This window comes from Siphateles boraxobius, unplaced genomic scaffold (assembly GCF_051911475.1).
Source record: "Siphateles boraxobius isolate OS27281-9 unplaced genomic scaffold, OSU_SipBor_1 2, whole genome shotgun sequence".
Lineage (NCBI taxonomy): Eukaryota > Metazoa > Chordata > Actinopteri > Cypriniformes > Leuciscidae > Siphateles > Siphateles boraxobius.
The window spans coordinates 9,007,685-9,024,598 of NW_027508810.1; the positions used below are offsets into that span (position 1 = coordinate 9,007,685).

General features: G+C 37.5%; 1 protein-coding gene across 2 annotated transcripts in view; it reads left to right on the top strand.

The window, feature by feature from the left end:
- aff2 (AF4/FMR2 family, member 2) overlaps positions 1–16,914 on the top strand; it is a 267,260-nt gene that overhangs the window by 136,199 nt on the left and 114,147 nt on the right. For both annotated transcript variants that reach the window (XM_077235761.1, XM_077235762.1), the window contains exon 4: positions 11,658–11,702. In XM_077235761.1, the coding sequence (XP_077091876.1) occupies positions 11,658–11,702 (45 nt within the window). The remainder of the gene's footprint in view (positions 1–11,657; positions 11,703–16,914) is intronic.

The following is a 16,914-nucleotide window of genomic DNA, read 5'->3' on the forward strand; positions in this document are numbered from 1 at the left end:
CAATTCTGTTTGACCTCTTCCATGTGAGTTTATCTCACATCTGAATGCAGAAGGATAGCAGATTGTTTGCATGTGTATAGCCGTATCGTTATCAAAAGTTTGCGTTTTCAGACCCTCAAAAAACATTGTTGTCGTGTAAACAGCTAACGGCTAAAATGCATAAAAACTTTTTTTTTTTCGTTTTTAATTTAAAACGTTTTTTCAAATAAGCAGTGAAGGTTTTACCAAAATATACTTTTTAGAAATAATAAAGACTGTCAAACTACTTACTATGGTTTCATTTTCTAATAAATTTAAAGCTGCAGTCCGTAACTTTTTTGGGTTAAAAATGATCCAAAATACATTTTTAGCAAGTACATAACCAGCCAGTGTTTAAAACTATCTGCTTGCCTTAGCTCGATTCAAAACGGTTAGCTTGTAATAATGTTTTTAATTCCAGTGGTACTGGTGGATATCCACTGGAAATTCGAGCATGTCATTACGTCACATCTGTACACATAAAGGTGTCTTGGCTAGTCGGCTATATTGCGTGTGAGGATGTTGGAGGTGGAGATTTATAGCCTTTTCTCACAGCACTTGATATAATTAAACTTATTAATTTGATGGCGGATCCAGGAAGGTTCAAACGACAATCACCAGTGACAACTGGAGATTCACCCGTTGTAAAACGGAAAAGACTTCAGAGTGGCTACAGAAAAAAAAAAGAGTGCAACCGGGACCATGCGAAAACAAGGATAAATATCGGAAGGGCATTAAATACAATCACGCAATGCTGATGTTGTTAACATTAACAATTTGAGAACAAAGTATAATTTGCATGGTTTGACGTGATATGATAAGAGATCGTTAGCTTTAATCAGCGCGATTTACTGCAATGTTTTTTTCCCTTAATTGGTCAGAAAAAAAGTTTATGTTACTTACTTGCTCAGATTACATTCTCCGGTGAAAATTATTATGTTTGTCATACTTCCAAAAAGTAGAATCTGTGATTCCGAATGCCAGTATCCACACTAGCAGAATGATTGACCGCCGCACATTCTCCTCAAAACATTGGATTCATCCACGCTGTGCCGTGCCGAGGCACAACCCACGTAAAGTTGATAATTCCGTTAATAACTGCAATTGCAGATTTCGAACAGAGATGGCGACAAAGAGGAAAAACTACGGACTGCAGCTTTAATCATTTAATGATACTTTCCTCTCTTTTTTTTATGCCTTCCAAAAATATAGTATCTATCTATCTATCTATCTATCTATCTATCTATCTATCTATCTATCTATCTATCTATCTATCTATCTATCTATCTATCTATCTATCTACCTGTCTATCTATCTATCTATCTATCTATCTATCTTGTATGTCCGTTCACCTGTCTATCTATATATTTTTTTACCCATGCATGAATGTTTCGCCAATTGTTATTACATAATACAGATATATTATTAACCACCACAATATAAAAAGAGTATAAAACTCTCCTGATATATATTAATAACAATTACAAAAGAATAAAGTAAAATAAAAGCATATTTCGAAACATTTTGTATATCAATTTGTTCAGATGGCTTTTACCATGCTCTTACCTTTTACCAAGAGCTCATTTCCCCATCTCAAACATTCTCAAAACTACCGTTTTTAATGTCTTCAAAAGCAATATTTTGATGGCTGACAGCACTTTCTCTGCATTAAATCGCTGAGCCATTTCAAGTTTTGCTGATGATACTTCCTATTCTGTTGTTTTCTGCCTGTGGAAGCCTATTATGAATGAAACCTCACTTCATCATTGTGTTTCGGACGCGGCCAACTTGAGGATTAAAGGTTTATTTCACTTATTGAGTCATAAGAGATTAAATCATTGTTGCGCAGAAAATATATTCTTACATACCTCAGGTTGCTAGTGACCCTGTATAGTTTTTACTAAAAAAGAACTAGAAAACAGAAATTATTTTAGAATTTTGATTGCTATATTGTCAATATATACATATAAGTCTTGATATATTGTTCAAAATGAATAGGTTGAGGAATACAAAGAAGGTTAATGTCTAACTTGAAGAGAAGGGTAGTAAATGACGTCCCCATTTAATAAAAACCAGAAGTGTGCGTTTAAGGGTTGAACTGATGAAAGAGAATTTGGTTATAGAATTTGGATGTCACTCTTGTTGATGGCATAGATGTGTGTGAACACAACAGTATTTAGTGTAAAACCGGGCCGGGAAAGTAGAAAAAGAAAGCGACTGCAAGGGAGAGTGAGGCAAAAAATTAAAAATACATAAAACACGAAGGGGGTAAAATAGGGAGGAGGGTTTGTTTGCCACGCAAATGGAGATGTGTGTTTCTGGAAGGCTGTCAGAGAGTCTTTGATCTGTCATGTGTAATGGAGTCTTTGAGCTGAGAAGACAGGCAAGAGAGACAAAGAAAAGCAGGTTCACGCTCTCTGGCTTCTCGCCCCTCGCTCCAACCCGTCCTATCATACATGATTTAGTGTGACCAGACCAAATGTAGTTGTTAAGGAGGCACCTTCACTCAGGGTAAGCCGCGAGGGCTATAGCCTCTAGATGTGTTGACAAAACCAGTTCTACACTTGGATAATATAATGCAATCTCTTTCAAGTTTCTTCAAGGACCCCTACTGCTAGAAGACACAGCCTCCAGAAACACATTCAATATTCAACACGTCTCTTGACAGTGTCTCCCTTTTTGTAGACACCTTAACATCTGCTTTTCAGTGCTACTCTTGTATATATTTTCAAGAGCATGCTACAAGGTGTGACGTTCAATAACATCCAAGTTTGTATGATTGAATATAACATACATCACCTTGGATCAAAACTCTTCGATATGCCTCGCGGATGCAGGATTGACACCTTTGGATACTATGAGATGTGCATTTTTGTTCAATGTGGACTGATGGTGGACTCGAGGTGGGACGGGGGGTGGCACATTGAGTTCTATTTTTGCAATTTGTGGGTCTGAATCTATTAATTTACTCAAAAATACATTCAAAATGCAATTCATACATGCAGTGACTTGAATGCACATCTTCTATGATGAGCGTTTTTCTAATTTATTAAATTAAAGCTCCAGTAGGTAGCTTTTGTAAAATATTTGTTAAAACTGTCATTATGTCCTGAAAGTAGAATATGAGACAGATAATCTGTGAACAAAAATCAAGCTCCTCTGGCTCCTCCCTGTGGTCCTACTGCCATTCGCAGAAATACACCGCTCCCGGTCAGAAACAACCAATCAGAGCCAGGAGGAATGTCTTAGCAGTGTCAATCGCGCTCGTGTACGCGCTGACCACCCCTCTCTTGCACAACGCGAGCGCGTACCGTCGTTCGTGACTCTCCTGTTCAAACTCGTTCATCCAAATGAACGAATCTTTTTTCGAGTCATTTCGTTCATTCAACGAACGAAATGACTCGAAAAAAGATTTTTTCATTTTGAACGAGTCTTTTTCAGAGTCATTTCGTTCATTCAACGAACGAATGACTCAAAAAAAGATTTGTTCATTTGGATGAACGAGTTCGAACAGGATCACGAACGTGCACCACAGAACAGAGCAAGGCGAGCATTTGTGCTTATAAAACTTAAAATGTTTTATTTATTTTTGAAATGACCGATCATTTCACTAGATAAGACCCTTATTCATCGTCTGGTATTGTTTAAAACCCTTTGAAGCTGCGCTGAAACTGTCATTTGGTCCTCGAAACGTTTGTGTCCTATTGTCCATTATGGTCCATTATGGAGAAAAAGCCTGGAATGTTTTCATCAAAAAACTTAATTTCTTTTCGACTGAAGAAAGAAAGACATGGACATCTTGAATGAAATGGGGGTGAGTAAATTATCAGCAATTTTTTTTTTTTTTAAAGTGAATTAATCCTTTAACGTTATCTTAGTAGCTATAACTTATAGAAAGAGTGCAACCCTATAAAGTTACATGTATTGCAAAATACATAATGATTTGAGGACCAAGTTTGTAGTCAAAGTATGGGCAGGCCATAGTCAATGTAAAGCATATTGTTGATGTTTCGTCCCTATTAGTGAATGTTCCATAACTGTTTATAATCCGCCGTCATCGGTGGTCCTGCTTACTAGTCTGCGCGTTCACGGCAGGCTCCGCTGTGAGGGAGGAGCTGTGGAGGGAGGAGCTGTGGAGGGAGGAGCTGTGGAGGAAGGAGCTGTGAGGGAGGAGCTGTGGAGGGAGGAGCTGTGGAGGGAGGAGCTGTTGAGGGAGGAGCTGTGTAGGGAGGAGCTGTGTAGGGAGGAGCTGTGGAGGGAGGAGCTGTGTAGGGAGGAGCTGTGGAGGGAGGAGCTGTGGAGGGAGGAGCTGTGGAGGGAGGAGCTGTGGAGGAAGGAGCTGTGGAGGGAGGAGCTGTGGAGGGAGAAGCTGTGGAGGGAGGAGCTGTGGAGGGAGGAGCTGTTGAGGGAGGAGCTGTGTAGGGAGGAGCTGTGGAGGGAGGAGCTGTGGAGGAAGGAGCTGTGAGGGAGGAGCTGTGGAGGGAGGAGCTGTGGAGGGAGGAGCTGTGGAGGAAGGAGCTGTGTAGGGAGGAGCTTTTGAGGGAGGAGCTGTGGAGGAAGGAGCTGTGAGGGAGGAGCTGTGGAGGGAGGAGCTTTGGAGGGAGGAGCTGTGGGGGAGGAGCTGTGGGGGAGGAGCTGTGGAGGGAGGAGCTGTGGAGGAAGGAGCTGTGGAGGGAGGAGCTGTGGAGGGAGGAGCTGTTGAGGGAGGAGCTGTGGAGGGAGGAGCTGTGGAGGGAGGAGCTGTTGAGGGAGGAGCTGTGGAGGGAGGAGCTGTGGAGGGAGGGCTGTAGCGTAGCAGAGAGCAAGGGGGTTGGACCTGTAAGTTGTGCTTGTTCAAATTTTCAGGCTAAGTCAAGATTTTCTCAAAACTCCCTACTGCAGCTTTAAAGTCATCACACTGTAGATGACAAAGACAAACTTTAACATTGCACTGATGAGTATTTAGAGTAAAATGAAACCAATAATTTCTAGGGAGCTCTTTTCCTGGCTGCCCTATGGCGTTTTGGATTTGCACATTGGACACCGGCCATTGTTTTTTCATTTGGCAAGTCTCCATTTGGACTTTTCTATCTTGCATAGACATGTGCACCCAAATTGACTTGTTTCTGGGACATTTTTGTCTGTCGCTTCTTCTCGTATGACACAGAATGGAAAGAACTTCACTTCTTCTCTCATCTCATCTGCCCACTCTTCCATATCGAGATATGAGTATATATTCACGGGGGTGCGCGTGCCGTCACCGTCAGCTCTGTTTGCCTTTTTCATTTCATCCATTATCCGCCTTTCCTTGTTTATTCCTCAGTCCACTGTCAGGCTCTTAGGAGGACTCGGACTGTCTTTCAGCCTCTCTCATTTCGCTTTTCAAATCTGCCTATTTACACCCAGAGCCACTCTTCCACATCTTAAATGCTATTTGAGCTCGACAGAGTGCTTCGGAGCAGTTCCCCACGTCAATATAAGGCTCTTTTTTTTTTTCCTTTCCACCTTTTAGAAAAAAGACTAATGCATCTTATCTGTTGCTGATGCTCAGACGTTTTCTGAACAGCTATTTCCGAGGAAAAAAAGGAGCTCCTGACCCAGTAATTGTCACCACGTTTTTCCTGCGGATCATCCGATAATTCAAAGGAATAGGTCTGCTCTCTAGCTGAAAAGATTCCTCAGTCATGCAGAACGACGTGACTGACAACTCCCCCGTTCTCCACAGCCGAGCCATAAAAAAAAGAAATTCGCAGAAATTAGTGACACTTCCAGTGATCTCTGTATCTGCCAATTAAAAAGTTCTTTTTTTCCCCCCCTGTAGAAAGACAGAAAGACATCATGCTAAATTTGTCCTGGAAAAAAAAAAAAGACTCACTGAAGTGATTCACTGTGATTAAAGCTGGCAACGCAGAGCAGATCACTCGTTTCTTCACACTTTTTCTTTGTTTCGTATGCGTGAGAGTCGCTTTAAAAACATGGGTTTGAAAGAGACGGAGCTGCATCCAATTTTCACATTTGAATCTATTCATACAAACCACATTGTACTTTTATACGCACATTTAACATTTATCCTTGAGATGGAAAACATTACAAATGTTTACTAATTAAAAATGTCAGTTTCTGCATATTAGACAGAACATTCTGATAATAATATTCAATGGCAAAATAATATATATAGAATATAATTGTAATGTGCTTTGGGTGTACAGTAGTTCATATGAAAGCGCTATATGAATGCCTCATTCATTCATTCATATCATTTATTAAATTATTTATTAAATTAATTTATAAATATTCATTTCAATAAAATAAAATCAACCAATATGTTTTATTCTCAAAAAAAGTTAGCTACCCAAACATATAAAACTGGTCAATTTTTCAAATTATTCAGACGTTTCTTTCGGTACCACTGCTTTTTTTGACAATATTTGACAAAATAATCCTAACCCAAGAAGCTTGTTTGATTCACGATGGGATGTTGCCTGTCACACGGAAATCATTTGAAAACCCATTCAATCGCATTGTATCCGCAAGTACTGAGAGGTTCCCTGCTGAAACGTGGAAATAAGATCGCAGCTGAACGGTCCCTTTTCCTGTAATTTCCCTGAATACGATGGGGCGATGTGAGGTATACAGGTGAATCTCTCTGGTTCACTGTGGGCCTCTAAATATGCACATTACATCATTTTAAAAGTGATTTAAAAGGCACCCTCCCCAAAGGCTCTCGCAAACACTTTTAATGTCCAATCTCTTGCTCGCGCCAATTAAGTTTTACTGTAACTTTTGCAAGGTTTCCAAATTGCTCTACATTCAAGGAATTTTGATAAGAGCGTGTGTAATGTTCAGCTGTACCTTGAGTACTTTTCTCTGGCATAAACTATTTAGCAGTTTGAACGATTCCACCTTCATATCACTGACATTTTCTGTCAGGCCAGAGGCAATAAGAGCGAGGTTTGCATTCAGAGCACACGGCAAAGCACCTTTTAGTGTCACGACAGGAATGGAAATGGGGTTCACCACAGGTAACGGAGAAATGAACTCCCGTGCCAGAGGAATGGGTTCTCTCTTATTATCAGAGCAAAGCAGGACAATGGCATAGCAACATCTGATTAGAGTGGCTGAGCTCCAACATTCCGTTTCTATGGGAACAGGATATTATGTGCATGTTCCCTGAGCAAATAGGAAGTTTATGTCTGTGAGCTGTGTTTACAATGACTCCGCTGGACAAGGTGGCATCTTTAGGCATGTTAGGTGTCCGAAGATATACATCTAGACACGTAATCAGTCTTTTGGAATATAGGTTCTACAGATCAGTGTGTATAATAAGCTCTAACTTCATGTTCACTAACTTACATTTATTTATATCTAGTGCAATTCTAAAGAACACAATTAGGTCCCACTGTTTATATGGTGTCTACTACTATATGTACTAAAACATTTTTTTTATAATGTACTTATTGTGTACTTCACTTGTGCTGCTATTGAGATGAAATACGGGTAAGGTTAGGGACAGGTTTGGTGGTATGGGTTGGTTTATGGGTTTACGGGTTGGTTTTCGAGTGGGTTAAGGTGTAAGGGAAAGTTCAACAGTGTAATTATAGATGTATTTGCAGAAATTAATTACAGCTGTATTTGCATGCAGGTATTGTTTTAATTGTCACTTTCGGGTGAAAACCTTTTATCTCCAAAAACGCTTCTTTACTGGAAATGGAAAAACTGTATTTATTTTTATAATTAAAAAAACTGTGTTGTCAAAGTCGATATTGTGGCTTTATATGTGATCAGACACTTGCATGTGTTATCATTTTATTAATATTTTATCAAAACCAAGCTCAAATGGTAGATTTTGGAGGATTTCAGACATACGTGTTTTGTCCGACATTTAAATGGCCGCATCAGAGTCAGTAAGTGCATCGCAGTGCATTTTCATCAACTTACTGGTTATAAAGTTTATTGTAACATGTTACCTCATGTTATTAAAGATGAATCGGCATGCACAGACTATTTAAGACAGTGTTGGCTTTGGCTATGCCTCGATGGCAAATGTTAGACTAAGACACTTCTCTGCTCCTCAAATACATAAAACATTAACCTTTAAATATATAGGCCTAGTGTTTCTTGAGTAAGGAAATTCTGTATTATTCAAAGAACTAGTTCTTTATTTACCATTGCATTGCAAACAAGCAGAAACAATCCTAACTTAGTGCGGTCCTTAATTCACGATAGAGTTATGAGGTTGCAAGGTTTAGTCAAGCTCTTTTAATGTTTCAATGTATGCGAAACCCAAAGACAGACGAAAAGGGTGACTAATTTCTCATGGTTTATGAAATATGGAGGTTTCCACTCAACAGCGGCGAAATATAAGTTGGCCTACTTCATGTCAAAATGTAGTATGTACACAATAAGTGCATTGTATAAAATGATTAATTTAAGTATTAGTACATATTAGTTAAAGACACTTAATATAAAAGGGATCCACTATTTTTACTAATACTATTGATAACTATAGTGTATTGTCTACTGTAGTATTTGTCAAATAACATTTTAGCCAAGGTTCCCCCATGTACATGACTGTGATTGTTTCTAGTACTGCTTTGGGGTTTCATTCAGGCACCATGCAGTCAGAATTAAGCAGGCACGTTGTGGCTTGACACTCACATTTGGAATGAGTTTCCTCTCAGATCAGCTGACCTTTATAGTGTGAGTTTGCCTCCTCCAATGCCTGCAGAGGGGTGATGTCACCATATAGACTGACAGTGAGAGTGAAATAATGTATATATATATATATATATATATATATATATATATATATATATATATATATATATATATATATATATATATATATATTTATTTATTTATTTATTTTATATATATATATATTTTTTTTTTTATTATTATTATTTTTATTATCATTGTACTGGTTTTGTTATGTATGCACTAAAGTTTATAATAATTAAGATATTTAATGTTTTGACAGAATACAGCTCTTTTGCTTACCTAGGCAGCATTTATTTAACCAAAATATAGAAAAAAACTGTAATATTGTGTAATATTATTACAATTTAAAGTCCTAAAAAATATTAAGCAGCAAAAACTGTTTTAACATGAATAATAATAAGAAGAATCATTATAAATAATTGAGCACCAATAATAATTGATAACTGAGCATCAAATCAGCATATTAGAATGATGTCATGTGACTCTGAAGACTGGAGTAATAATGCAGAAAATTCAGCTTTGATCACAGCTTTATATTTGTTAGTATAAAAATATTACATACATTTTAAAATATTTTCATATAGAAAATATTATTAGGATTTCAAATAACTTTTAAGTCCTAATAATATTTTCTATATGAAAACATTTTAAAATGTATGTAATATTTTTCTATTATATTATATTTCACAATAGTACTGACTTTACTGTATTTTTGATCAAATAAATGCAGCCTTGGTGGGCATAAGCGACTCCTTTAAAACATTTAAAAAACATAATTATTCAAAACTTTTGACTGGCATCGTATATCCACCCATTCTCCAAAATGCGTATCCAAAACTAGTCTAATGACAAAAGCATATTTTAATATTGATATATTTCTTTTAGCAAAAGTTTGCAGAGATTTTTAATGATAAAAATATAAAAAAACTGATAGCTCACGCTACAGGACAGTGCTCTTGCAATGTTTGTGTCTGTGTGTGTTTCTGGCCAAAGAGACAGAATCTAGATGTTTTTCAGATTATTGTCTGGACAAAAATATGTAAACTTCTGGATGCAAAAGAGATTTGGAACGAGTGTGTAAAGCTTTGTGTCCAATCTACATTCATATTTCTTCATAAATAAAAAAACTAATCTTAGAAGATGAACTAGTTAATTCTAGGGGACATCTATGATTTACTGTGCAATACATTTGCAATTATAATCATTATTTTGGTCTCTTATGTTGTGCCAATTGCAGGCTATTAGTCAACAGGGGCCTTGCTTGCCCTTAATTAGTATTCTCATCTTCTGTCTGTTAAGTGTTGGTGAATCATTGTGGTTACATGCTTACTCGCTGACATTTCCATGCCTTATGATGCTCAGATGCAAGCTGGTGATTATCCAATTCCCAGCCTGTGTTTGAGAAGCGTTGGTGTGAGAACCGTGCGCCTCCATTATCCAAGAGCGTCCTCTTCGGAGACACTCAATTATGATGTCATCTCACAACTAATCAATCTTCAAAGGTGTGTTGTGGGACTTTCGCTTCAGAATTTCAGCTCTGGCAAGAAGCATTAGCTCTGTTCCAAAACCAGGAGAGCTGCCTACTTAAAGAGCTGTTCCGAGAGCCAGGCAGAAGTGTTATGCTGAGGGACCTCATTTTGACCAAATTCGAACACCGTGCAAATCCCAGACTGATCACTCCCTTTAAGCCAGTTGATAGACCCCACATTTGTATTATTGATACGCAAAAGAGGTATTTCAATCACTTTATTTCCTCCTGTCCATTTTTAATAAAATATTGATTTATTGATTGATTGATTAGTTGGTTGGTTGGTTGGTTGGTTGGTTGGTTGGTTGGTTGGTTGGTTGGTTGGTCGATCGATCAACTGATTGATTCGATTGATTAATTGATTGATTGATTGGATGATTGATCGATTGATTGATTAATTGATTTTTAGAATAGTGTCATTATTTTTTAAATAACTACCTGTGACATCAAAGCCAGCTTGTGATGTGTCTGGTCTTTCTAACTTTGGTTTGTAAGCATATGTATAAGCAAAATGTATGCAATTATGTACCTTTACAAAATTATTAAAGTAATTCTATTTTTTTTTTTTTTTTTTTTGTGCCCCCGATTTGATCAGAGTCATTGAATATTGACTATCTGCCGGGACCGAGTCAGATCCGACACTTGGTGTGTTGGCAATATTAAGGCTATATTAAAGTCTATATATTGGCTATATTAAAGTATAAACACTGCATAGGGACATTGGTAGATGCAGACTGTTTGGTCACAATTGCGAATATGTGACTATTGATATAAACTTGTAGTTAGAAGCTTCACTGGCCCCGATACTGATCCTTGAGATAGACTCAGGACATCCCTAAATCGATCAATTTTATATCAATGGAATTCAGTTGTTATTTTACTGTTGTTTTTTTTGTTGAAAATGTTCCCATTGGATGGCAGACTGAAAAAAACAAATGCCACAGTAAAACTTTATGCCACAAAATATTTTTAGTTTTAGTTTTACTTATATATTCTTTTTTTTATTTTACATACAGTATGGTTAACCTATAGCAATGTCAAGCTAATTGGAGTCATTTGTGTGTCGAGTCACCTGAGCACGTCATGTAAAGAACGCTATTTGTGTGGCATTGTGTTGTTTCCATTCCAATCAGTTTCTTATGAGCTTCCATTTTATTTGCTGCCTTAGTTAGAAGTCAGTTGTCTCAGTAGATAGAACAATTAAAGCTCACAAGGCTTTTCTAATGATGTAGAATTGTAGAATCGTAGAATAGAAGACATTTAATTTCATGTTTCATGTATCATGGTTTTTTTGGGGGGGGGGGGGGGGGGGTTTGGCTTTCGTTTCAGCTTGCCCTTAACTCTCTCTCTTTCGGTCACATGTTCATTGTAGTCTTTTTTAATGAGAGATTTTGTATCCATTTCTCCACAGGTCAGCCTGCCCAGCGATTCCAGTTGTGTGGAGGAAATTCTGCGGGTGAGTTTGATTCACTCTATTTCTCTTTCTCTTTCTCTCCATCATGCTCATTACGCTTGGTCACCTGCTCAGCGCCTCTACAGACAATGGCACTTCACTGTCATGAGACTAAGGCTCTGTTTTAAAAGAGAGGCCCCATTAATTTAAGACCGATGGTGATGGGCCTATTGTTCCAGAATGTACCTTTACCTGTTTGTTCTTACAGGGTGAGGGCAGCAAAAAGAAACTTGTCACCTGTCACATTATTTCAAAGGCAATGTTTTATTCTTAGAAACTCATTATGAGTCTTAGGCTAATAGCTCTCAAAATCAGGATATTTTATTTGTTTCCAACTCTTTTTAAAAAAAAAACTAAATCTTTGCAGTATCTTCTTGTTAGTAAGAGATCTTTAAAAGTAGTCTAGAATGTCTTTATAATGTATATATGTCTTTTTTATAAAAGCTGTTTACACTCCAGAGAACATTTTATACATTAAGTGGCATGTGCTATGATGGATTCTGAAAATATTCTTTATACACTCTAAAGCATCCCTGACAGCAACATAGTGTCGGCCCAGATTCGGCCCACATCTAGTAATGGTGGAATCCCCGTGTACCAGATGTGGGGCACATCTGGGCCGACACTATGTTGCTGTCTGGGATCTCTTTATGTATAGTTGTTCCCACAGTTACATAAATAATACAAATGCATAACTCTTATTTATACTCTGAGTCTGTATAATGCGTTATAAACCGTGTTATCACATAGCACAATGAATTTGGTTATGATATTGAATTTAAACGTCTAGTTCTGGATCTATTTTGTGATGTTAAGACATGACACCACAGATATCAGTGTTAGTGAGGTGAAGTGAACTGACTCTGTTAGGACATCCTGTATTGTATCAGTGAAGATTGAGGCAGAAGATGTTGCCAGGGCAACCCAGAGTACATGTGTCTGTTGAAGTGCATGGTGGGTTGAGTTTACTCAGAGGAACTGCTGTAGTCCCTCACACTTCAGCTGCACTTATGGTGACTCACGTGTGACTCATGAATGAGGACGTGTTTTGCTTCAGTCTCTAAAGGATTCAGTCCGCATGCCGCCTTATCCATGACTTGGGAAAATCCAATGGTGATGACATAATGAATAATTGCTAGATAATAGAGGGGAATTAAAATAACGTAGTTAATATTTACAAAGAGTTACATAAGTAATAATCTCTTTTGTAGGGTTGGAAATACAGTGCTGAATGTTAGTAATATTTCTGGGAACTTGTATAACCCAGTGAAATAAATGACAAAAAAAAATGGTTCCACAGCATTTAAAGGATTTTTAAATGAACATGCTGTCATCATTTACTCACCCTCAAATTGTTTCAAACCTGTATGAGTTTCTTTTTTCTGCTGAACACAAAAGAAGATATTTTGAAGAATGTCGAGAATGTTCCATAGTATTTTTTTTCCAAAATTAAATTAGTAATCTGTACTATTCTCATACTGTACTATGCCTTCGTTACTCAGAAAACTCAAAGTAACAAAGTAAGAATAATTGTAAATTTCCACTCATTTCCTCCACATACATCTGAAAATGTTTGAGAGAACATTACATAATCTTCATAAATTGGTGTTGATTTCCTTTTTTTTTTTGGTCACCATTATGGTGATTGGTGTTATTTTGGATGAGCAGTTGGAACTTCATTTATAATACTCTTCCTATTGATGCAGCGATGAAACAAGAAATGTAAGTTATTTGTTGTTTCAGAGGAAGAGAAATAACAAATAGTTTGCTTGCAATTGGTTGGTTAGGTGATCTAACTTCTAACTAGATTATTGTCTTGTCTGCTTTTCATGATCTATTAAAACTGTATTGCCACTATTACTATTGTGAAACATCAAACATTTGATGGGGGTTGATAAATTCCCTCGTAGTTTTGACAATATCTTGCAATCGGCCTTTCTTGAGTCACACACAGACATTCAGTATGCAAAACACAACAATTGTAACAAACTTATTCTGATAAGATCTGACAATTACAAAATAATTGTATTTATTCATTGTTGTGCTAAAACTGACACCAGACAGCAAATAAAATTGGCAAATAAAGTCAAAAAACAAAGCAATTGCTTAATTTATTTATGCCGCAATGCATCCTGGGAGTCAGTAATTCTGAGTAGCTATGTTAGGTCAAGAGTAAATATAAAGCAAATTATCAAGTACTCTCTACAGTTCTTTTTTTCAGTCTTTTTTTAGTCATTTGTCAGGACACTAACATACTATTCCCATGGTAACACTTCACTTAGGTTGTTTTAAGGCAATCTGTTTGCATGCTTTTTTTAAAGGTGCAGTGTGTAATTTTTAGCGGCATCTAGTGGTGAGGTTACAAATTGCAACCAACAAAAGTTATGGTGGCCGACAGGAAAATATGTCACCTTCTGAGACAGCAGAGAGTAGCCAGTTCAGCAATGATGTTTCTTTACAAGGATAAATTAAGAAATTATGTTTACTTAATTATTCAGTAAAACTATATGTTATTGTGAATATTATTGTTACCTGTTCATCATTGTGTCAGTGTTTTATTCACTGAACAAAGCTTGCTTCCTTGCACGAAGAGCATTATAGTAACGAAACGCGTTTGTCCGATTAGGGCTATGGCAGACACATGACGACATAATATGTCGAGCTCTAAAGAAGGGGTTGCCCGTGGTTATGGAGATATAAATGTCTCATTCTAAGTTCTAATAAAAACATAACGGTTCATTATGCAAGGTCTTTATACACCACTAAAAACTTAGTTATGGATCATATATTGCATTTCTGTCAATAGATCCTCAAAAATATTACACAATGCACCTTTAAGGAAGGCAGTAACAATTTGGTTCAGTTAAAAAATAACTTGAGTAAGCATGCAAGATATAGTCTTAGTCTAAATAGTAGCCTACTTGTCAAAAAAGTAAGCATGGGCCAGGATGGTCAACTCGTCGATTAGTGAAGCTGAATAGTTGATTTATTCAGATTTTTGTTGTAGCTTTAATATTTTTGTCAGCTGCACTTTAAAGGTAATGGATTCAGAGGAAGGCGGGATGTTAGCATGCTGAGAGCGTGTGGCGCTTGTGTACTGTCAGCACTGTAACATCTTTCAGAGAAGTCGCATCTCTAAATTCATCTCCTTTAAAGCATCAACCCTGCAGCCATCAAAGCACCACCTTTTTAACAAATCCGACGCATTCAACAATACACTTCAAGACAGTTAGTATGGGACTTTAAATAACCTGCCGTGAGCAATGTTTCCGTTATTATGCATAACAAGTCTCAGTTTTTTTTTTTTTTAACTATGAAAGCTTTGTGCAATAAACAGTTATAGTTATTTAGCCTAAATTTTTATTGGATATGTAATTTACTATATTATCGGGTAGAGCAGTTTATACAATTTTATTTAGCAAATTAATGGATGTATGTACAGTGTAGAGTGTAGAGTTGACAGTGTGTTAAGTTAAAGTTCAGCTTTTTAAAAATACATCTTAAGACCTCTACCGTTCTCTTCTGCTGACTGTTTTTGAACAAAGTACATAGGCCTACACTTCACTGCGTCCGAAATTAAATATTTCCCTTTTATATAGTAGGCGAAAAACAGTAAAAGAGTAGTATGCCCAAATAAATAGGGCAAGATTTAGTAACAGCTTGTGCCAGCACAAACCCTCTTTTGGCGTTAAAAACTACTGTCAGGATTTACTAAAGACACGGCGTGAAGAATTAGTGCTAAAAAAGGCGTGATCACAGTTATTTTTGCGGCTGACCTTATTGCATATGCATTTGTTGGAGTTTCCCTTTCGGACGCAAAATTTATTGGAGGACAGTTTAAATGAATCACGCATGGTGATTTACTAAGGTTTGCGCTCGTCAATTTACTGGTTTTGTGCCATTATTAACTGCCCAAAAAAAGCATGTCTTAAAACAGGCGCTAATTTCCGCTGCTCTCGGTATATTGTGTTTGTCATTATGGAAATGATCCGGCTGCATCTGTGTTTGTCATCAGTGATCACGCACAGAACTTTCCATTCCCATTGGCTCTTTTTTTTTAATTGGGCTCTCGCAATAATTTGGCCTGTTTAGTAAATCTGGCCCATAGTTTTCGAAAAACAGGCAGACCTACTACTTCCAGCGAGGTCACGTGACATTAACAAAATTGTGGATATAAGTCCAAATTTCATTCATACTACCCATATACTATAGAACATACTTTTTTAAAGGTCTCAAAGTAAATTCAAATTCAAATGTAGTACCTGCGATTTTGGGACGCAGGGATTTTTTTATGTATTTGGAAGAAGTCTCTTATGCTCAACAAGACTGCGTTTACTCGATCAAAAAGACTAATCTAAACGGCCAGCAGCCATATCACCCTGTAGCCTAAGACTGGTTGCCCACTGAAGCTAAGCAGGGCTGAGCCTGGTTAGTACCTGGATGGGAGACCTCCTGAGCAAACCAGGGTGCTGCTGGAAGGGGTGTTAGTGAGGCCAGCAGGGGGCGCTCACCCTTTGGTCTGTGTGGGTCCTAACGCCCCAGTATAGTGACAGGGATACTGTACTGTCAAAAAGCACCGTCCTTCGGATGAGACGTTAAAACCGAGGTCCTGGCTCTCTGTGGTCACAAAAAATCCCAGGATGTCCTTCGATAAAGAGTAGGGGTGTAACCCCGGCATCATGGCCAAATTTGCCCCTTGGCCTCTGTCCATCATGGCCTCCTAATCATCCCCATACATTCTGATTGGCTTCATCACTCTGTCTCCTCTCCACCAGTAAGCTGGTGTGTGTTGGGCGTTCTGGCGCAATATGGCTGCCGTCGCATCATCCAGGTGGATGCTGCACATTGGTGGTGATTGAGGAGATTCCCCCTCCTATGTAAAGCGCTTTGAGGTCCCAGATAAAGCGCTATATAAATGTAACGAATTATTATTGTTAATAAATATTTTTTTCCAAATATATTATTACAATTTATTTATTTTTTATTTTTTTTATATTAAAAATGTTGTAATTATTTTTTACTGTGATGTCAAAGCTGAATTTTCAGCATCATTACTCTAGTCTCCAGTGTCATACGGTCCTATGTATTTCGATTTCCTTCGATTCCCCTGTGTATTTCTTTCATTTGATGAATAGAAAGTTCAAAAGAACAGCATGTATTATATCTTTTTATTGCATGCTACATAAAAGTATTACTTCCTTAAAATAAATAAATA